The 24,299-nt window shown below is 31.8% G+C and overlaps 3 protein-coding genes across 4 annotated transcripts; 2 read left to right on the top strand and 1 right to left on the bottom strand.

Moving 5' to 3' along the window:
• AGO1 (protein argonaute-2) lies at positions 1-24,043 on the bottom strand. Of its 2 annotated transcripts, XM_014229739.3 has the most exons (11): positions 23,815-24,043; positions 22,390-22,569; positions 16,836-17,026; positions 12,676-12,750; positions 10,144-10,920; positions 9,542-9,764; positions 9,052-9,463; positions 4,863-5,202; positions 4,097-4,782; positions 3,867-4,036; positions 1-3,757 (listed from the first exon to the last, which is right to left on the bottom strand). In XM_014229739.3, exons 3-11 carry the CDS (start codon positions 16,960-16,962, stop codon positions 3,619-3,621), a joined length of 2,949 nt encoding a protein of 982 aa, XP_014085214.1. In that variant the 5' UTR covers positions 16,963-17,026; positions 22,390-22,569; positions 23,815-24,043; the 3' UTR covers positions 1-3,618. The 2 variants fall into 2 exon arrangements, with proteins under 2 accessions (XP_014085214.1, XP_014085215.1); XM_014229740.3 differs by lacking the exons at positions 16,836-17,026; positions 22,390-22,569; positions 23,815-24,043 and adding an exon at positions 14,750-15,892.
• mRpL53 (mitochondrial ribosomal protein L53) lies at positions 16,351-17,697 on the top strand. Its single transcript, XM_014229745.3, has 3 exons — positions 16,351-16,612; positions 17,148-17,275; positions 17,329-17,697. The coding sequence occupies exons 1-3, from the start codon at positions 16,467-16,469 to the stop codon at positions 17,517-17,519; spliced, it is 465 nt and encodes a 154-aa protein (XP_014085220.3). The 5' UTR covers positions 16,351-16,466; the 3' UTR covers positions 17,520-17,697.
• On the top strand, positions 17,590-17,837 carry LOC138855607 (uncharacterized). Its single transcript, XM_070108088.1, has one exon. It carries the CDS (start codon positions 17,590-17,592, stop codon positions 17,770-17,772), a length of 183 nt encoding a protein of 60 aa, XP_069964189.1. The 3' UTR covers positions 17,773-17,837.
• Positions 24,044-24,299: the final 256 nt, after the last annotated feature.

Consider the following 24,299-nt stretch of genomic DNA (forward strand, 5'->3'; position numbering starts at 1 on the left):
TTATTGGCAACACCGTTTCGGTGCGTCATACAATTAAATTTTCTCTTTATAAATACATATTCGTAGTTAAAGTCTAACGCTTGGTTTTTTCCCGCTTCCCTCTCTTTGTGTTGCTTATCTTAGTTAACTTATAAAATAAAAGTTACATTTTTGATTTATTTCACTAAATTTACGACATTTTGATATCGATTTTTTGTTTTTTGTTTGTTTTATTTTTTTGTATGCTTATGTATTTATTATGCTTCCCGGTTTTTTTAAGTGCTTAAAATTAATATTTCGTTTTTGGTTTTTTGCTTTCTATTATAACCTCAAATGTTGTTAGTTAAAAAATTAAATTAAAGAGAGAGAAAAACAATGTAATGTTAACTTTAAGCTGTGTCATTAAACAAATTGTTATAACTGTTAATTGCCAGGCGTTTTTTAAATGCCTCAATGGCCAGCGGCCTTGTTACTGCTGCTGCTGCTCGTTCCAAACACGAAAATACAGTTCTCTTTTTTTGTACAACTAAGGCTTAATGCGAAATAATTAATAAGTATATATGTGTATGTATGTAAGTAATTATGTATTTTAATGCTTAAGTTATTGTTAACGCATTCGTTTAAAATATCGTAATTTTTTGCTACTTCTACTTTGCTTGTAGAGCAGGTGCAGGTGCAGGTGCATTTGATATGGGTTCATGAGATTTAACACACGAGATTACGTGAAACTATGCAAAATAAAAAGAAACAACAAAAAAAATACAAACATTTTTTTGAAAATCGAAATTATTTTGAGTTGGTTGATGAAACTATTTAACGATTTACAATAGAATAAGAAAATTTTGGCACATTGTTTTTTTCTTTTTTCTTTTCAAAATTACCGCAAGATTTGCAATACCTATAATTATGAGAAATTAATATAAGCAGGAATACATTGTTGCAGTATATGAACTTAACAACTTATTTCATTATTTTACTTTACTAAATGTCTGCATTAATTTACTAAATACGAAAACAAAGTATATAAGTATGAGTGTTGCCATTTACTGTGGTTTGAGTACAAAGTTATTCGCTTATAAATGTTTGAATGAGTTTCTAACTTGCGTTTTACAAATTTTTCGAATACGTGTAATACGTGAAAAACGAGCAAATTAATTGACATATAATTGTTTGATAGAAATATATGTAAATTGGCCATTACAGCTGCGTAAAATTGCTGAGCTTAAGTGCTTAAAAACTAGACTTAACTAACTTAAAGTTCATAGACGTTCAATTAAACGTAAGTGACGTTGTGTTATTTTGTGTTTTGGTTTTTTTTTTTGCGTTTTTTTGTTTGGAGTTTACATTTACCTACAGCGTAAATTTGCGTGTAATATATGCACTACACAGGGAAGGTACTAATGCGGAGACGGATGACGACGTGTTGTGGCAAACTTAAAACGGAAGTTAATTTATTCTTTATCAGCAAAATGAATGTATTTCGTTTTTTTTTTTTTTGTTGTTTTGTTTTAAATAATTGTACCATTGTAAAACACATTTCAAATATATTGAAATGCAATTGAGTTCATTGAGAAAGCTTAGCATATTCGTGATACTTCGAGTTTTGGGGTACTATATGCAAATCGATCCAGCAATTCATTACAAATGCATACTTATGTAGATAACTGTGAGTAAGGGTTGCAAATAATGCATTAAAACAATAGAATTAATTAAATCTTTTTTTTTGTACTCCCGAAAATTTTAATTAAAAATAATTTTTAAATTTTAAATCCTAAATAACGAAATATTTATTAATAGATTTACCAAATACCAAATTGAAAAAAAATTAAATCACAAGTATATAATTAAATATTATAAAAAAAAATTGTTTTCGAATTAAAAATTTTTGTGTTCTACCATTTTGAAGTACAGCTAAAAATAACGAAAAAAAAAAAAATTAAAAATTTGTAATACCAAAAATTACATAAAAATAAAGTTTAACAAATACAGGATTGAATTGAAAAATAAAATTAAATTAATTCCAAGAATATAATTCAAAACTATAAAAAAAATTAACTGTTTTAGAATTTGAACTAGAGCTCGCACAGTGCCGTTACGCTAGAGCAGCGGTCGGCAAACTTAAAGATTCAAACGATTTATATTTTATTAACTTTTAACTCTAGTTTTGAGTTTAAAAATTAATTTTAAATTATTATTTTGGGATTAAAAATTAAATTTAAATTTAAATTTAAAATTTTTAATTCTGATTTTGTGATCAAAAATAACATGTTAAAAGTTTAATTCTGATTTTGTGATCAAAAATAACATGTTAAAAGTTTAATTCTGATTTTTGGAACAAAAATTAATTTTAAAATTTTAATTCTGATTTTGGGATAAAAAATTAATATTAAATAATAATTTTGGGATTAAAAATTATTTGTTCTACTTTTAATTCTGATTTTGGGATTAAAAATTAAAATGTTAATTCTGATTTTGTGATTAAAAATGTGAAAAAATAATGATTTTGGCATTTCAAGATGTTGCGATGTTTATAGTCTAATTTTTAATTCAAAATTTTGGTATCAATGTATTTGCAACCCTGGTCAGCATGTTATTTTGTTGTTGTTGTTTTCACAAGCCATGGAAATTTAAATTGTACCCACTGAAAAGTTTTAAGTAGCCTCTAACTGTGCAGTTTTACGAATATCTAAGCCAGAGAAATTGGAATTAAAAATACATAACTTAACTTATTTATTAAGTAATTCGCTTGACATTTTTGCATGAGTTACAATTTTTCTATTCAAGAAGTTTTTTGTTTTTTGGATTTGTATTTATGTATATTCAAACCTGTTTACTGGTTTAATTAGTAATTAGTTGAAAGTCACAAACATGTAAACACATGTAATTTAAAAGCTATTCACTTTATGGGTTGTTGTACGTGTACAAAATGAAAATAATTTATATGCACATTATAAACAAATATTAAAAAAAATAAAAATTTTCCAACTACAATACATATATGTCGAGAGCTGGTTATAAGTGTATTATAACATAATTAGTTAATAGAATTCATATAGACACAATCGATTCATATTTGTGTAGCATATTGTAACATGACATAAATTAATAAACATTATTGTTGGACTTATATTTCGGAACGCAATGTGGAAATAAAGTATATATATATAAAGTTTCATAAATATACAAATTTCGCATAGTTGCGATGTAATCTTGAAACACTTTTCTACTTACATACAAAATTATTTACTTCTTCGCATATACTTCATGATTTAAAACAAAAGCAAAAGTGGAATTATTATAGCGTTTTCAAAATATAACAGCGTTGGAAGAAACAGAATCTCGCTAAAAACATATTTCATTCTATACTATCAACTTTTTAGCTTAGACATGGATTGTATTGTTCGTTAAAAAGTCCCAGTTAAGTTCATTTTAACTTATTGTTCTTCTGCAGTTGCAGATTGTTATTAATATAAAATTTTGTATACTTATCTCTAGTAAAATGATGCATCGATCTGTGTTGTTGTTGTTGTTTGTCTTACTACTATTTTCTACAACATTGCGCATTTCCTTTCTATTTTGTAGTTGTTATTGAATTGTTTTTTAATTCAGACAAAAAAAAAACCAATTTTCAAAATTGCTTTAAGCAAAGTACATGACCTTTTTCGTGTCGGCATGCACCGTTATAGCACGTGCCATTGCGCCTGGTGTACGGTCTTCTGAGCAACCGCTTTGATGAGATCCTTCGCCGGAATCATGTTCCTTCTCAACTAGATGGTATCTAAGAAGAAACGGAGATGATGCATTAATAATGACAATTCAGTTTGCTACTACAATTTTAATATGAAAATAATATGTATTTATAAACATAACAGTATACTTTTACATACCTAGCTCTGAAAGCTACTAAATGAGCATAATAGGCGGGTGCTGGTATCGACACGGAGCGTGTACACCTTACATAAGTGTGACACAGTTGATATGTCAAACATTGGAGTTCATCGGAATCAAAATGATTGTCATCCCATAATACGTGATAATGCGAAGGTCGGCTTGTGCCCTGTTAAAATACATTCAGTTTAGTAAAACAGTTCAAACACAATATTAAGCTAATTTATACCTGTATGCCTTGATGACTACAAAGATAGAAGTCGAATTCGGTCGGGTGTGTAATACCAACATCCACTGTTGTGCCAGCCGGTATGTTGCCAGATTTGCCGCTCTGCTCTTTCTTCTCTGCGCAGAAGAGACGTGTATGATGTCGCTTTTGCACCACAATAAATGTAATACCAGGGCGATAATCGGCTTCCAGTTTAATGCACGCTTCGCGTATAGCGGTTAACTCATGTTGCAATACATGCGGGAATTGACCCTCCGAAACACCGTCACGATATAATATGATACGATGAGGCTTATAACCGCCAGTAGATTTGTAAAACATGATCAATAATTCGCGCACCATGCTGCTGAGTTCTTGTATAATCTCCTGACGATGCTGTTGCACACGTACTGTAGCGGCATAGCGTGATGGATGAGCATCCATAGAGCCAACAACTGCGGCAATTGAAGGTTTCTTATTATCACCGGCTGGAGGATGGGTGACGTCTGCGCCTAGGAAGATGACTGGTTCATTGAAAACCTTCGGACGAATCGAGGGTACCAATATGGAATTGATGCCACCCAATTTAACATTAATTTTGAGGCAAAGATTTGACAAAGTTTGCGGTGATGTTTTATTAACATTCTTAGCCTGAACACACTGTGTTGCCATGCCCAACACTGTGTCACCGACGCGTTTTACTTCAGCTGTAAGTTTGGCAAAAATAAAATGAGATCGATAGGTTAGCATCATGTTTATCAATTACGAAAAATTAACAATCAACTACCGTAAACAGGTGTTTTTCCCGGTAGCACAACCACCACCAATTGCAAAGCATTAAACGAATTCTTTAAATATCTAAACATGGGCTCCACTTGATCTGGTCCGGTTGCGTATTTGCAGAAGCACGGTTGCCCGATTATGGGCATGCCAGCGTCGTTTGATATTTTCTGCAATTGCTGAGTAAAATTTCGCAAAGCATCTTCACGCACTGTCCTTTGTGGCGCAAAACAAGCGATAGCCCAAACACGAATTTCCACTCCAGTGAAAAATTGTTTACCGCGCATATCCCAAACACCCTGATTGGGCGAAGCCAAGCTGACCTTATTCTGGGGTGGGAAAAGTTGCTGTTCGGGAATGAAAAAAAAAGTTATATTTAAACATATTAAAATGTAATATGAAAAAAATTGTGCACAAATACAAATAAAACCAGTATGGAAGAGCCAAGTTCGGATGTAACCGAACATTTTATACTCTTGCAACTTGCAAGGATCAAAACATCGGAAATACATTCAGGCCAAAGTAGTAGCCAAACTTTGTATTGAACTAGAAAAAACGTTAGCTTCAGCTGCACCAAAGCTCTAAAACCCTTCACAGGGGCATTTCGTATAGCATAAAAGGGTACAAAATTTCTTTTATCTTTGATCGATCAGTTTGTATTGCAGCTATATCTTATAGTGGAACCACCGATGTTCCGAGTAACGAGCAGCTTTTAAAAAAAAAAGGTGTGCTACTTTGTTAACAATAGGTGTGATTGACCCTTTGTTTACATTATAAGCCCAATGAATTTCTTGGTTACATTTTCCCGAGGTCAACGACCCTTTTTTTTTACATTTTATGAATTCAATGACCCTTTTGTTTACATTTATCCAAGACAACAACCTTTGTTTACACTTAGCCAAGTCCACAACCTTTGTTTACATTTGGCGTCAATGACCCTTTTGTTTACATTTTATGGGGTCAATGAACTCTTTGTTTACATTATGAGGTCAATGAACTTTTTGTTTACATTTTATGGGGTTAATGAACTCTTTGTTTACATTATGGGGTCAATGAACTCTTTGTTTACATTTTCCCAAGGTCAACGACCCCTTTGTTTACATTTTATGAGTTCAATGACCCGTTTGTTTACATTTAGCCAAGACAACAACCTTTGTTTACATTTAGCCAAGTCCACAACCTTTGTTTACATTTAGCCAAGTCCACAACCTTTGTTTACATTTTATGGGGTTAATGAACTCTTTGTTTACATTATGGGGTCAATGAACTCTTTGTTTACATTATGAGGTCAATGAACTCCTTGTTTACATTTTCCCAAGGTCAACGACCCCTTTGTTTACATTTTATGAGTTCAATGACCCTTTTGTTTACATTTAGCCAAGACAACAACCTTTGTTTACATTTAGCCAAGACCACAACCTTTGTTTACATTTAGCCAAGTCCACAACCTTTGTTTACATTTTATGGGGTTAATGAACTCTTTGTTTACATTATGGGGTCAATGAACTATTTGTTTACATTATGAGGTCAATGAACTCTTTGTTTACATTTTCCCAAGGTCAACGACCCCTTTGTTTACATTTTATGAGTTCAATGACCCGTTTGTTTACATTTAGCCAAGACAACAACCTTTGTTTACATTTAGCCAAGTCCACAACCTTTGTTTCCATTTAGCCAAGTCCACAACCTTTGTTTACATTTTATGGGGTTAATGAACTCTTTGTTTACATTATGGGGTCAATTAACTATTTGTTTACATTATGAGGTCAATGAACTCTTTGTTTACATTTTCCCAAGGTCAACGACCCCTTTGTTTACATTTAGCCAAGACAACAACCTTTGTTTACATTTAGCCAAGACAACAACCTTTGTTTACATTTAGCCAAGTCCACAACCTTTGTTTACATTTTATGGGGTTAATGAACTCTTTGTTTACATTATGGGGTCAATGAACTCTTTGTTTACATTATGAGGTCAATGAACTCCTTGTTTACATTTTCCCAAGGTCAACGACCCCTTTGTTTACATTTTATGAGTTCAATGACCCGTTTGTTTACATTTAGCCAAGACAACAACCTTTGTTTACATTTAGCCAAGACCACAACCTTTGTTTACATTTTATGGGGTAAATGAACTCTTTGTTTACATTATGGGGTCAATGAACTCTTTGTTTACATTATGAGGTCAATGAACTCTTTGTTTACATTTTCCCAAGGTCAACGACCCCTTTGTTTACATTTTATGAGTTCAATGACCCGTTTGTTTACATTTAGCCAAGACAACAACCTTTGTTTCCATTTAGCCAAGTCCACAACCTTTGTTTACATTTTATGGGGTTAATGAACTCTTTGTTTACATTATGGGGTCAATGAACTCTTTGTTTACATTATGAGGTCAATGAACTCCTTGTTTACATTTTCCCAAGGTCAACGACCCCTTTGTTTACATTTTATGAGTTCAATAACCCTTTTGTTTACATTTAGCCAAGACAACAACCTTTGTTCACATTTAGCCAAGGCAACAACCTTTGTTCATATTTAGCCAAGACAACAACCTTTGTTTACATTTAGCCAAGACCACAACCTTTGTTTACATTTTATGGGGTCAATGAACTCTTTGTTTAGATTATGAGGTCAATGAACTCTTTGTTTACATTCTCCCGGGGTCAACGACCCCTTGCCTTTTATGAGTTTAATGACCCTATTGTTTACATTTAGCCAAGACATCCTTTGTTTACATTTAGCCAAGTACACAACCTTTGATTAAATTTAGCCAAGTCAACAACTTTTGTCTCAATTTAGACAAGTCAACAACCTTTTGTTAATTTTGCCTAGTCCACAAGCTTTGTTTACATATTATGGGGTCAATGACCTCTTTTTCGGATCGGTCTGCTATAGCATAAAGGTCATACAAACTGACCTGTCAAAAACAAGCCGCTTTATAGAAAACTTTTTTATTTCGCAAGATATCTTCATACAATTTGGCATGGACCAAGGCAACGCAACAATCTTTGAAAAAATTGTTCAGATCGGCTCACCCTAGCCTTCAAGCTGACCGATCATGTTAGCTTATTCCATTTACTTTTCTAGTAATAACCAGGTCGTACAAAATTACTTCTCCGAATATTTATCACTTCCACCGTTAATTTCTTACAAGTATTACTGTTTGAAAATCATACCATTAGCCCGATTATATCCATTATGCTCTTTCCATTTCATTAAAATAACTTCCACAATGGCCGATATATGTGGTATAAAGTCAACTGGAAGTTCGAAAATCTTCATATTAGGTATATGGGAGCTAAGGGACGTATTCATCCGATACGACAATTTTCTGAGAATTTCAATAACATATCTCACAGATTGACCGATATTTTCGGCAAAATATCAGCCATACGCACTTCGGTATGTAGAAGCTTAAACAGTTAAAGTTGGATTTTGACAACTTTTAGACTAGCGATTGCATACCTCAAAGGCACTATTAGTGCAAAGTTTTATCCGACCGAATATATTCATTGGTGCTTGATTTGTGTACTGGAAAGTGAAAGAATTATAGAGAATTTAAAAAAATGCTATATGGGAAGTAGGTGTGGTTGTAGTCCGATTGTGCCCATTTTCACAATGTAACATAGGATCGTCAGAATCATGTTATGTACCGAATCTGGTTGAAATTGGTCGAGTAGGTTCGGAGATATGTGATTTCACCTAAATGTAGTCGGTGCCACGCCCCTCATCCAATTTTGACCGCGTCTCCTTTAAAGCCCGCTTGTATCATCCTGCGTGTAAAATTTACCAAATTACAGGTTGTATTTTAATTTAGTGCTTTATTACGGCATTTTATAGGTTTTTGATTAATCGCGTTTTGTGGGCGTGACAGTGGTCCGCTTACGCACATCTATGAACTCCACCTCAATTTTTTACTCAAGTTAACGCTTGCACAGACGGACAGACGGAACGAGGGACAGATAAACAGTCACTCGGATTTTAACTCGTCTCATCATACTGATCATTTATATATGTATATACATGTAACCCTATATCTAACTCCAATATATTTAGGTGAAACAATCAACCGTTAGATGAATTAAACTATTATAATCTGTATATAAAAAGTAGTCATGTAATGCACCAAATTGGTTACTGTGATCCACTATCAAAACTGTTCAATAAAGCTTGTTCAATGCTTTTCAAACTCACCTGTCCAGTCATACTTGATACACGCCCGCCGTATTGTAGTTTTGGCGGTGGTAGCACACGACCACGTACTTCCATCATAGAGTTAGAAATGGTCAAGCCGAATTCCTGAACATATGAATCGTTATTGAAGTCGGCTCGCTTAACTAAATTATTAATTTCACGCTCACGATCGGGAGCCGAACGTGCTGTAGCTTTAATCATTGTCGACGTTTGCATATCGGTGAGTTTTTTAATGCAACGTTGACCGGCGACAATATTACAAACTTCCAAGGGTAAATATGTATGCTTATGTTCCTGTCCTACCTGAAGACATGGCAAATGTGGATAACGTAATTTCATGCGGTACTTATCCAAGAAGTACTTTGCTACAGTACACTCAACAGTTTGACCATTTTCTAGCTGAAGGGGGAACCTAAAACGATATTAGCAAAATAAAATATATTAATATAAAAAAAAAATATCGATAAAAATTGCGAATTCAAATACTCACGATTGCATTTGTGCTGGACGACGTGTAACATTGCATACACGATATTTGCGACGCATGGCACCACAATGGGTAATTTCAATCTTAAGACCCTTGATTTCTTTTGTAAATTTGACGCGCTGCGAATCTGTCAGCGGCTTTCTTTGCTCGTTAATATCTCGTATATCGAGTACTTCGCACATAAAATCTATTACTGGCTGCGCCTTATAAAATGCCGTTGCCGAAACTAAATGAAGGACAAAAACCGACAACAGTTAAAAAATATGCATATGTATGTTGTTGTTGTAGCGGCAGTTTTTTTTTTTTAAATAATATTTTTTTTAAGAAAATAATATTTTTTTTTATTAGAAAATAGTATTTTTTTGCAAGAAAAAAATTGTATTTGTTTTATTTTTTTATTGTTATATTATAATTTTATTATATTATTTTTTTTTGCAATAAAATAATATTTTTTTTATTAGAAAATAGTTTTTTTTTTTGCAAGAAATTTTTTTTATTTTTTTGTTATATTATACATTATATAATTTTATTATATTATTTTTTTTTTTGCAATAAAATAATATTTATTTTGCAAGAAAATAGTTTTTTTTTTCAGCAACACTCACCGTCAATATTCAACATCATTTTCCATTGTGAGGGACGCACACTTTGATGAAAACCAAACCAAACCTCACGGCCACCACCCAAAGGATGATAATAGCCATCTGGCGAGCTAAAGAAGCTGCGACCAACAGGCGTGTACGTCATACTCGGCAAATGTCGCATTACAACATCTAATGCAAGTATTGCATCATATGGTATCTGACGTGTACGTCCCTCCAGAGCTTCCTCTAAATTAAAAAGCGATACTTGAGCCATCCATTTAATTGTCACACGGAAAATACGATCTTTCCCTTCGCCTGGCAGCGTTACTTCCAATTCCAGGCGATCATTGCCTATGGGTAGCGGATCACGCGTATATAAATTATTACGTCCATCAAATACTGGCTTTAAAACACCGAATATTTTGCTATATGCATGTACCATAGTCTCTATGATTTCACGATTTACTTTGCGCGGACACTTGTCCGGTTGAATATTGATATCGTAATGATGTACATAGCCGCGCGGCATAGACACCTGAAAGTGATTGGCGCGTAAAACAATGGGTCGTCCCTCACGTCCCAAGTTTGGCCGGCGCGGACACGTAAATACTGGCAGTTCAGGTTGCGTGGTGGGAGAAGCGGCAGCTGTCGCACCCAATGGCGAGGCGACTGCGGAGGCTTGTGTTGCCAGACCTGCTGCACCGGCGCCACCCACAGTTGCGCCTCCAACGGCCACATTTTGCGCACTCGGGCTGGTCACGGCGGTGGGATTCACTGATGAACCGGTAGCTGGTGGCGCTGTTATAAACCAAATATGTTATATAGTTGTATAAATTCACATACAGCATATTATATACATATGCATTGACATACAAAAATAATAATAAGAACTACTAATAAACGCAAATGGTATACGATAGAAGCTGCAAATAACAAATAAACAATATACGAGTAAGTCAAAATGAATGCGATTAGTAATAGCAACTGTATTATAAATTTGGTAATGGTTAGTAGTAATACTAAGACTAATAGAAAATTCTTATATACTCAAGATTAGCTGCAGAAGGAAAAAGATGTAGAAGGAACATACGTAATTGTAATACGACTGATGGACATTTGCATTTGCCATTAAAACATAATTTACGTATAATTTTTCGACGTTCTAGCACAAACACAAATTATAGTTAGTTTGGTTTTATTAATAGTACAAGCAATAAAATTTAAATAAATATCAACTTAAATAGCAATAAAAGCCAGTCAAACTGAAAAATAACCTAAGACTTTAGTATTAGTATAAATAAATAATTTAAAAGATTATTAACTTTTCGCTACTGACATGTGTTCTAATTTAATGCTTACAAACTATGTAATTAAAATGGTTTGCCATGCAGATTTTAAATTTCCTAAAATTTTAATAAAACTCCTTTTACTAAAACTGGCTGAAACACGTTGTTTTTTTTTCAATAAGCATTTAAGCTTATCAAAGACATGAAGACCCGAATTCAAATTCAAAAAGCTGGAAAAGCGCGGAACGAAATTTCCACACACGACGAAAACAAAAAAAAATCTATAAAGTGTCTTGTTTCAGCTTGATTACACTCTAAAGTAGTACTTTTGACTACTTCATAAAAATTCAGATGCACGAAAGATCTGTTTAAAGGCGTTGCCAAGCGCGTTTGCAAACTATTCATTCAATATGTCACAAATCAATGAAAATGATGGCACATTTGAGCTAAATTGCTCTTCAAACTGTTTGTAATCGCCTTTTATGCTACGGGTCTGGTTCTCAGCGATATTATCTTGTTATCTCAAGATCTCTAGAGCGAATTTTTGTCTAAGATCGGTATAGTTAAATGATTTACTGTTCGTATATCGCTCAAAGTATTTATTGATTTACGTTAGAGCTAAAATTACATTTCTCATACTATGAAAATCGTATTTGCAATATATTAATTTATTATATACAAATAAATTTTAAAATAAATAAAAATAAATGTTTGGTTAGTTTAACAAATTAAAGAAATAAAAATATACAGTACATTTGCAGGGTTGTTGTGGCAATCACGACATATTTGCTTAGCTATCAGTATTACCAACCAATTCTGATTGGATCGTATCGTCACCTTTTCGAAAGTAAGCAAAACAAATATTCGAATCAGCTATATTATTTATGCCATGTCACCGAAAACCCAAAAAAACAAAGAGCACTGATTCAAACATTAAATCTATATCAGAACTCATGATAACTACTACAACTTTGTATCGGTTTCAATACTGATTCCGACAATTATCACATTCCGCAATAACCCCGATTTTGTTATTAGTAATTATGCAATAGTTTTAAGAATGTGTTTAATACAATAATGCGATTAGGAAATAACGTAGGACAGTAGATAAAACAACAAAAAGTATACAGGTTTAATAATAAAAAACAAAAATTATGTTCGAGCAAACAAACAAAACTAAAGAGATTTTTGTTAGCCAATATAGAAAACATTTCAAATTACTAATTTCAAAATTTTCAATTTCTAAAAAAAATTTAATTCAATTTACATGTGAGGTTTTCGAAACTGGTCTGCGATTGAGTGGGGCTCTGAGGCCGCGGGGGCGAAGGTGTCCATTGAGATTCTATAATTGAAAAGCAAAAAGAAAAAATCAAAAAGAATATACAATTTAGTTGCAAAAATACAAATAAAAAGTGCATAAAAAATAAAGAAACAAAAAATATGAATTTACATCCAATTTTCCATTTATGTGAATTCAATTAATTCGGAAGGAAGGTGAGAGGATGATAAAATAGATAGATTAGTACAATTAATATTGCGACGCAGTTCACCATAAAATCAAATATATATGTGTATATAAAGTTAAGCTTAAATTTAAATCATAAATATACATATGTATGTATGTTTGTACATATTATATACATAATTTATTATAATAAGCTATATTATTATCATCTGTAATATTCATGTTATATATTTTTAATGTGTACAAAGTGTAAAACAGAGTGAAATAGCGTGCGTTACTTTTACAATTTTTGAAATTGAAATAAAAATATGGTAACTCGAAAATTATAAGGCTGACGCCTGTATGTGTGTCCTAAGAAACGCCTCTATCCGTCCATACCATCTGATCGTGGCGCCAAAGAAATCGTAATTTTGTCGTTTATATAATATTTGAACATAATAAATAATATTTTTACATTTAATACATTTTTAATGTTGTACAAAAAACTATTAAGGCCCTTATGATATTTTAAACCGCTGTTTTAGCGCTTAATAATTTTCTTACAACAATTTTTATATTTTAGACTTTTATAATAAAAATATTGCAGCCTTATTTAAAAACATATGAACGCAGTGCTCAACTATTACGCACATTTAGTAAGCTATTTTTTTGAATCTCGCTTTGAAACAAATATTATTTTAATCAAAGTTAAAAAAGTTTTACGCCATTTGTTTAATATTTCATGTCTTTTTAAACCGTTGAACAATTGTATGCAGCTGACATGATTTCGTTTCGTCAATTTCTGTTATTCCTATCTGATAAGATAACAAAAGTATGTATTAAAAAAAAATCCTCAAAATATCTAAGTATGTAAATATATAATAGTATATACACTAAGATACTTATATATATATTTATAGATTTATGAATATTAAAAAAAATTATATGTGTACATACATATGTATACTCCTATGTATGTATGTACATATGCAAACTATTACAGCTTTGCTATACATATGCTTGACCGAGTTTTTCTTCTTATTTGAGGTGGGTGTTTTGACATTGTGTTATAAAGAAACAAATAAATTACAGTTATTTAAATTTTCAAATAAGTTCTTAATTTTATTTATTTAAATACTATTTAACTGCTCTTTTGAAAGTGTGATAAGAGTAGTTTTATATTAAAATGGGCAAAGCATATTTAACTAGTTAAATTATATATAGCAAACTTTGCTGATCATTACAAAGAATAATTACGTATATATTTAAATAAAAAACAAAGCATTATAAAAATTTTACAAACTTTTGGTAAAAGTGTAGAACAATTAAAATCAATATATTGTGACCAAACATATTTATTTTCATGACTCAATATAGCTAATTTTATTCATCTTCAAATTATTATTATTACATTATATGTTATAATATAAAAAGATTATTATAGATGATGAAAGGACAAAATGCAAAAATATTGTGTTTACAAGTCTATATTTTTATTAAGTCCTTTGGCACCAGTGGCGGTTCACTGATAAAATGACATGACTTGACCTTGTACGCTACACATGATATTTTAAAAAGTTTCAAAACCAAAGAGCAATGTGTGTAAGTACTTTCTTTAGAAATTCGAATAAAAATATATTTATTATTGAGACTACAAGAGTACGAATGGTGTAGTTTAGTTTTATATATTAGTTTAACAAAAGTCATAATGACTTGCACAAAGTTGTGATAACTTTTATCTTAAAATTTTATTTTTTTTATATAAAATAGTGTATATATTTATAATATTTTGTATAACGAATATCTTAATACTAAACCAGTAATATATATAGTACATAAATAGTAAGATATTAATCGTCACTAAGCAATTGAATAGATTCGGGAATTTTAAACTTACGTTGTCCGTGTGGATACATTTTTCGAAATTATTTTAGTACGATTTGTAACTTTTATTTACTAAACGTTAAAATGAGTCTTTTTCGTATTGAGTTGTAACTATTATAAATACCGCAGTTTTAACTTTCTTTTTAATTGTTTAATATTATCGATTTTACTTCAGCACATTTGCTTTTATTGCTAAATATATATTTCAGCCTTCTTACTATCACTTAAATGTTGGAATTCGTTTAATTCTCTTAATTCAATAAAATATTGTATTTTTTTAAGTTTATTGTTTAGCTGCCTGTTCGTAGTACACCAAATTTTGTATGTATTGTATTACTATTTGTGGTGACGTATGTGTATTTATGAAGAACTGAATATTCTCACATTTATATTAACCTCACTTAACAGACACTTTGAAGTTTATGTTAAACTACAAACATCGTTTTTGGATTTGCAGTAATCTAGAACACAATCTCAGGCACAATATGCATTATATATATTGATATATATATATATATTTAGGTATTTATATAGTTATGTATAGGTAGTAATATTATTTTTTTAGTTTTTCGCCCAACTGTGTTTACTCATTTTATTGTAAGTAAAAATGCTTTGAGAATCGGTTGTTTGTTTATACTGGAAATAAGCTGGCACACTTGAGCATTGCTCGTAACTGTGAATTTGATTTGTGAAGGAAATATGTTTAGCGTTTTCCCCCTTAAATGGCAGGTAGCAATGAAACGGAACACAATAAAAGTTCAACTTTTGCGATTTATAACTTGTATTATTGACCTCTACTGCTGATCTACAGCTGCAATTTGTTTTTTATTCCCGTTTTAATAATTTGGCTGCTGCTGCTTCCGAGTGGGGCTCCTTTGATTTTAACACACGAACATACCAACCGACTGAAGACGTAAAAATGTGCTTTGCTAATTTCGAGAACTGAATTGTGATAGTCCATCTAGTTTTACACTTCGAGTTCATACACAGATTATTATTTAGCACAGGCCCTAAACTTTTTTAATATTTTTTCTAACTTTGCCTCCACACATTATGCAAAAAATTCTATTGAAAATTTCAGCAGCAGCACTCGAAACAATTTTTTCACGATTCTCAACGTTCTTTCTTTACACGACTTTCCTTGTCCACCACCTTGCAAATCTAAACGAGGTTTCGAACTGAGAAACGAAGGGTGTGAGTGAAAAAGATATATTTACAAACAATCGTTTACAGAGTTTTCTCTGTTGTGCACCTTGGTGTTCGGAATAAAGTTTGTGTGCATATATCCGAAATATTTCGAACATTTATGTACTATATCGTAAGTAAACGGTGTTGCCAACTCTACAAACTCTGAACGCTTCAACGTGCTACTTCAAACTCATTTGATATAATGAAATTGAAGACATAAATAGTAATATTGAAATTCATTAATTACTATTATAATTAACATTTACCCACATATAACTTATATATAAATATTATGGTATGTCTACCTTTATTTATAAAAAAAATTAAATAATTCTAGTTTTCACATCTTAGCTCCAATCTAAGTTTGAGAACCACTGAAGTAGTCTAATAAGAACAACTCTGTGTTTATGAAAGCAAATGTCATGCGCTTTGAAGTGAATATAAATTGCCATAAGAAATATTATAAAACCACTAAAAGCACGTACGAAAGATACACAAAATAATTTATTAAAGAACTTGAGAAAATTTAGAAAAGTAACAAAATGTCTATACCCTTCAGTGGAGCTTTAAAGCGATCAAATGGTATAATTGCAGCAATAAGCAAGCAATTAAAAAGTGTAAATTTAAAAGGAGTTAAGCGAATAACTGTTACATTTGATCCACATGCAGAAAACGTGAGGTCTACAAGGTAACTAACGAAAAACTCCTTATTAACCAAACCATATAATTCCTTTTGACATTGTCAAAATAAAATATTTTGTGGCATGCGCAATACGGAGGATCGACTGTCAAAGTGCACGATACATAGAATGTAAAGTTTCGAGATTATTCATGCAAGTTTTTATACAACTAACCAAGCAGGAGGAATATACGCATAGAATATTAATTAAAATTTAAAGTAGAACACTTACCGTACACTTTGCCAATAATTCGAACAGCTGTATTCAATTGTAGTGTAGTTCCGAGATCTGAAAAAGCGACAGGTAAAGTATGGAGCTGTGCTGGTCCTCCCGGAGCGAGCTCACGCTCCGTGGACATCTTGGTCGGTGTCGGTGTCAGTTTGAAGCCTTTATTTTACCAATATCAGATATAGCGTTACAATCTGTATAAATAAAAATTAAAAAATAAATCTGAAGTTGCATAAAATATAATATGTGCAATTATATACATATATGTATTCTAATCTAATATGTATAATTATAATATATTTGTTTTTTGTTTAGGGATTTCCTGTCTTTGCTATCAACTCCTAAAATATCTTTTACCAATCCTAACTGCGTTATAAAAACAGACGTAGTTTGCAATCGTCAACCTTCGGAAGTGAAATTTTCTTTAATTGATTCCGCACAAGGTAAGGATTCGTATTATAACGAAATTATAAATGCAACGTTGTTTTTCTTTTAGAAAAAGCTAAAGTGAAAGAAATCCGTTTTAATAGCAGCAATTTGACAACACTCGAACTCTTGCAACTCCTTAACAAACACGTCTCTACGCTAGCGCCAGTTGAGGAGATCACATCAAAGGTAACTACTAAAGCAGAAAAACAAAAACTAGCAGGCGGTGCTGGTGGGAAAAAAGGATCTAAGAAAAAATAAAGTCAAAACTTATTTAAAACACACAGCTAAAGCTATTTTACATCAAGTGCTTCTTTTAGAGATTTAAAAAATGGTGAAAAAAACTAAAGGTACGCTAGCTGTAATTGAACAGATATACGAAGATATACCAGCTTTTACCGACATTTTCACTGAAGAATCATTTTATACATTCGTATTTTGCTTTGTATGTGCTACTATTATAGTAGCATTCATATTATCAAGATTCATCACTTTAAAACCTGTTGAATTCTAATATTAATGAAATAAAAAATGAATTTTAAATGCGCATAATAAATATTGCTATAATGTACATATAAATTTGGATTTTTATATTTTCAAATTAATACTCGTTTAATTTTTTATATAAAATATATGTATATAATTCACTATGTGAGGAGGTTTTGGTTGTGGAAAAAAAGGTAGATTTGTTTAATCTTTGAAGACATCAACAAAATTTCAAGAATTTCATCTAACGTGACTGGACGTAACATGTTTGAATAGAAAATTCCCCTCTTTGACAAGATCCTTTATGACTCAATAAATGATATCGCGTGTACGTTGTACCTATGGTCAAATGGTTTCGAATTTCAGAATCAGTTAATAAACTTTTCATTATTGAAGGTTAGGATTATGATCCTTGCAGTAAAGAAAATATAAATGTTGGACAGTTAACCATTGTTTTCATTTTTTTTTTTTCACAAATATCCATGCCTCGTTTTTTTAACCATTTTTATGTGTTAGGTCATACAGAGAGACATAGATAAATTAATTTTTTATTCTCAGCAAACATTAGGTAACAGAAATTAAATTTCTGTCAGTGCATAAGTAGGTATAAATACGTATACATCAGGAATATTTTAACGTGTCTCAGAATTAAAAAAAAAATCGTTCAAGTCAATTCACATACATATGTATTGTATAAGTGCATACTTACTGATATAGCTTGAATATATTTAAATAAGAAACCGCCAACTATTAGATGAATGAATGAAAAGGAACTAAAATTGTCGACCCAACTTATATGGAGTCAGCTATCCAGGTTGCAGAAATGCAAGTAAGTTCCCGCAACTAGTTATTCGTAGTAGAAAAGGCAAAGGCAGAAAAGAATAAGCTGAATACCAATGTATGTACACAATTAAGTGTGAGTGTATGAAATCTACTATTTAAGCTACAAACACAAAAACTTCCATAACAAGTGAAAGTGAGAATGAGAGTGACAGTGAAACTTCGCCAAAAAATATATCAATAGAACGCACGATTTCGGCTTTTAAATTCACCCGTAGCCAAAGGATGCATTGTTAAAGCTCATTTAAGCAAAAAAACAAGGAACTTAAATACACAAATAGGTGCATGGCAGAAGCACTTCTTAGTACAGGAAGTTCGAAAATTAATTATTTAGTGTCCTTAAACTACGAATTTATTTTTTACAAGGCCTTCAGTTTTATGAATCAATTTAATTTGTTTATTATATATATAAATATTAATTAAAACTCACTGAAGGTATTTAAAACTCTAATACCATATTTTATAATTAAACCCAGGAATTCTTAATGACTTCGGTAGCCAAAGTTCAATTTGTGTTTATTGAGAACACAGAACAGACTACCCCAATAGAAAGATTATTTAGCTGCGAGTATTGCAAACCAGAGTTGAAGCGCTGTTGTATATTCCACCAGGTAACGGATCTGAAATAGGCAGCAAAAATTGTGAACGAATGACTACCATTTAAGTACATACATATATAGACTCATCACACTCCAAAACAATTGGATCGCTCTTGTAATCACCCACTGAAAATTAATGGAAACATCTCGGAAGCCAAATTTGACAAGGAAAAACCATAGCAAAAAATCGGTCATAATGTAGCATTAAAATTAGTGAAATCGATGCCGTGGTTTTCAGACAAAAGGAGAACAGAAAATATGGAGCAATGGACTATTTTTATTTTATACATATGTATATATATATATAATATATATATATATTTTTTTTTTTTTTGGTATATTAAGATAATTACGAAGCTTGTACAATAACATCCAGAAGGAAACGTCGGAGATACTTAGAATACATTTGTAGATAGGGACCCAATATAATATATAACGTGATTTAGCCATGTGTGATTATCTGTCTGTATATACGCGAACTAGTCCCTGAGATATGTCAGAAAATTTGTGAATATTAGAAGCTGCTCATATGTCAAAACCGCCGATATCGGACCACTATAGCAACCAGCTGCCATACAAACTGAACGATCAAAATTAAACTCTTCTATTGAAAACGACATCACGAGATATCTTCTCGAAAAACCAAAGATTATTGCTCAGGGTATATGCGGCGAATAAATTTTTCAAATTGGACCACTATAGCTTATACTTATGTACATAAACTGACTGATCAAAATCAACATACAGATATCTTTATAAATACCCTCTTATGCTATAACAAATACAGCTGTGAAGGTTTTTCGTATTTTTTTTTTCAAGATTTTAAATTAAATTTTGTTTTAAAATATTTTTCGGCTAAACAACACCAATTTTTATTTAATTTAAAATTTTATGGCATTTTTTATATGTGTTTATATCTTCTAAACAAAATTTAGTTCAAAAACAAGTATCTGAACTCCGTGTATAAATGTTGGTATAACAAAATATATGACGGTATTTCAATAACCGTATATGCCATATGTGTACATACTTACATAAGTATATATATAAATTATTGCAATGTAAATAAGTGGCAGTGCGCCGTTTTGTGATCCCGCTTATTTTACATTGTAATTGGTTATATATACCCCCTTTTGACATAACAGAATCGAACTTGGAGTACAGACATTATTAAAAGTGAATAGAAAGTTGAACATACAAATACATACATATATACATATTTACATATATATAAAGTATATTGAAAAATGTCGATAATCTGACTATAAAGAGTACATGTAAAAAAGAAAAATGAATGAAAGGAGAAAGTTTTGCTCTCGCTAAAAGGGAACGTTGTGGAAGGACAACGATTGTAAGCTTAGTCAAGGGTGTGTACAGTTTGAAGGGAGTACTTATGTATGTAAATACAGACTTAGCCATATGTATGTGTGTACATATGTATGTATGTATTTGTATGTATGAAAATATTTTCAACGTCAATATAAAAAAACGTAACCTTCCCCAAACTATCATGGTTTGCGCCATTCCATACCCTTCACAGCATGGGTATTTGCTCTCAGAGAAGCTCCTACGGCTCAAAGGACAAGCATAAGAACAGAGCAAAAATAATATACACATATCGATGGCACGTCAGCTGTTTGAAAGAGATAACTACATGTGTATGTGCATATTAATGGTGCTCTCTTATTTTTATGGTAAATAGAAAAATAACGCAATAATAACAAAGTATACCTATGTTCGTATATTTCCAAAATTGTTGCCATTGTTATACATAAATATGTAAATTATGTAAGTATGTACTTCTATGAAATATAACTAAATTTGGCGCTTACAACTTGGTTTGGCCAAGCTTTAGGTATTTTTCTATTGATGGTGCGAATGTGGTCCAGCAAATACCGGGCTCTACAAGTTAGGGTCGACTTCACAAAAATGGGTACAAATATTTTCAGGGAAACTCCGAATCCTACCTTTTGGATCTTGTAGTGCCTCCACGAAATCATCATCGAAGAAGGTTATCTAAATTACTGATTTACCCTGTGTTTATGTTTGATTTATTGAGCACAGTATATTTCGGTAGCACCGCAGTCTGTGTAACCGGAAAGTACTCGAATTTTTGCAGCTAAGGACAGTCAAATCGTCAGCATTCAATAAGCATTAGAACTAATATTTTTTGGACGTGGGTTAAATGGAGTCATACCCACCATTATTTTCAGAAAAACTTAAATGTTGAGTAAAGATAGGATAAAATAGAGCGTTTAGACTTCAGCGAGTTCCGTTTGTAAAATACGAGTATTTATGTACATACATACATACATGTATGTAAAGGGACATTTCCGCACTAGTTTTGAGTAATGCTGATAATTAACTAGATTTGCTTCGCAAAACTCGAGTGACCCTTGCGCAACTTCGTTCTTGATATTGTAACAGGTTAAACTTGAATTGACCCCAACATACCAAATATATGGCCTACATACAATTCGTCCCAGCATGACTCTAATCATCGGTTTGCATGCCGAACGCATCCCACTCATTTAACCCTTTCTCTATGGTTCGACCCCGTCGAAACAGTATGTTTCATGGGTCTCACATTAGATGATTTCGAAGACAACTAGTTTGAGATTGCCACCCAAAGGGAGATTAGATAACCGTTACAACAACATCAGTTTCGCTTAAGTACTCGATTGTCTACACACTCCATACTTTTTTGTTTTATGCTTTATATACTCTTCTACAGCAAACGTTTATAAATTTATATGTATAAAAAGAATGGCTTAAGAAAACCCTAATATATAATAATATAATAGTATTTAAAATAAATACAATAAGTAAACAATGGAGAGATTTTGAAATGTTTATTTGTTCCTAAATTCGATTACATACATAAGTACATACGGTATATAGAATAAGAATGTGTAAGCAACCATTTGTAGGAATAAACGTAAGTATGAATGTATGTATTGAAAAGCATATTGTTTGTAGGACGGACATGTGTACATACATACTTATGTTAGTAGGTATGCACTTCAACGATTTAACTTTTCACGGTCACCTTTTCCAGAAATTATTAACTTGCTTTAAACCGAGCTTGGACATATTTTATTTATAGTTTTTTAAACTTAATGTGCCCCTGAATTTGAATAATCTATGTACGGCTTATTACGATTACATACAAACAAAATATTTTAGTCACTTTTAACACAACTTACCTTATCGATTGTTCCTGTAATTGAGGTACAATTCCAGTTGGAGTTAATAAGCCAATTACTTTGTTAATTGTTGTCAATTTTTCGATTTTGTTGTTATATTTTTAATGAATGTATTTGTTCAAATTTGTTTTTAACAATAGTGTTTGTTAAACTTTCAATGGTTTCAAGTTGAATAGGTAACTAGTATTTTTCGATAAGATAATAATATTTTGTTCATACGAAATTTGTACTGCATTTGTTTTATTATGTTGATTGTTTTTTCCAAAACGTTCAGATAATGTTAATAAGCCATATTTTCATAACACGAAGTTATTTTCATAACAAGAAATACATAAACTACAGTAAAGACGCGCGACATTTTCTCAATATATTCTCATTAATAGCAGGTACATTTCACATTTAATTTATGATTTTTAATTTAGAAATATCAAAACTGTTACTCATAACTTTTAATATTCATATTTAATTTGTTGAAACTCCATTTTTGATAAGTTTTAAATGCTGCAAAATATCCGAAAAACAAACACATTTCATCAGCACAAGCGATAAAACGCAATTTCTCGTTTATTCCCACTGGTAGCAGAGCAACGGCAGTGACAGCAGCTGCGACAGCAACGACGCTTTCGCTCCCTGCCTTCGCCCAGTTGTTTGTTTTTTGACTTGTGGGCTCCACACCAACAAACAACCATCCAACGATATGATACGCAGCAGAGGTCGCCGGGCCGGCTACCTAAACTTTAGATGGGGACGAGAGCCGAGTGATCAGCGGTGCGACAAACGAACATAAGGAAGCATAAAGGGCATGGGGGTGTTTGGTTGGCAGGTGGGCATGCAGGAAGACGAGCGGGTTGATTTTTTCTTAACTCGTCTTTTCACTTTTGCCGTTTTCGCGTTACTCTATTGCTTGTTTCCTATTAATTTTATTTTTTCGTTTCTAAAGCATATATTCAAGAAAAAAACATGCACAAGTATGTTTTTTTAAATAATAAATCTATATATACATATGCATATTTGTAAGTATATAATAATATACTTTCTGCGACAACTCGCAATGAACATTCATAAATAGCTTTTTCAGGCCTTGCACTTCGGTTATTTTATTGGTGTTTTCGCTTTTGAACAACCATTTCTATATGCAATATAAATCAGTTTTATATATACGTTACATATATATACATATGTATATACAAAAGCACTCTCTCTCCTTATAATTGACTCCTCTCTTTTTCGTGTTGTTGATGTTGACATGCGTCTAGTAGTTGCATATATACACACTTATATATACATATTATAAATATATATGCATAAATAATTCGCCATGCAAACGGAAAAAAGCGAAGTGCAGCACAAAACACACAAAACATTATCAAATATGTGGATACACAACTCTATCCCGCACAATTGAATTTTTGTTGTTTTATTTACTATAAGTACTCCGGTTTTTATATACTCCCGCTTCGTCATTTGTTTTTGATAAGAGCACTGCGCAAAGCGCACATTAACAATATGCATACATTCATACTTTTGCATATAAGCACACCACTTGTTATTGTTTTTGTATAAAAAATACTGTTCAGTTTGCCGTGTATATCATATGCCGCACCAATTCTGCCGCCGGAATTTGCGTCAATGACAAGCAACGATTAAAAACAAATTGCGCCGAGCTAAAAGCTTTTGCGGCCATCAATTGTGTGAATTGTGAGCAAAAGCGAGCGCAAATAAAATATAATAAAAGCCGAAGTGTTGTGAACAAACTCAGAGAACGAAGAAATATAACAAACTGGAAAACGAATAGGGAACTGGAAAATGACAATTGCAAAAAGCCAAAAGGAAATATGAAATACTAAGTAAAAGGGATGTGTGATTTACGAATTATTGAAATATTTGCAAAAGTTATGCATCCCTAATTA

The sequence above is a fragment of the Bactrocera oleae genome, chromosome 4 (genome assembly GCF_042242935.1).
Source record: "Bactrocera oleae isolate idBacOlea1 chromosome 4, idBacOlea1, whole genome shotgun sequence".
NCBI classification, from domain to species: Eukaryota; Metazoa; Arthropoda; class Insecta; order Diptera; family Tephritidae; genus Bactrocera; species Bactrocera oleae.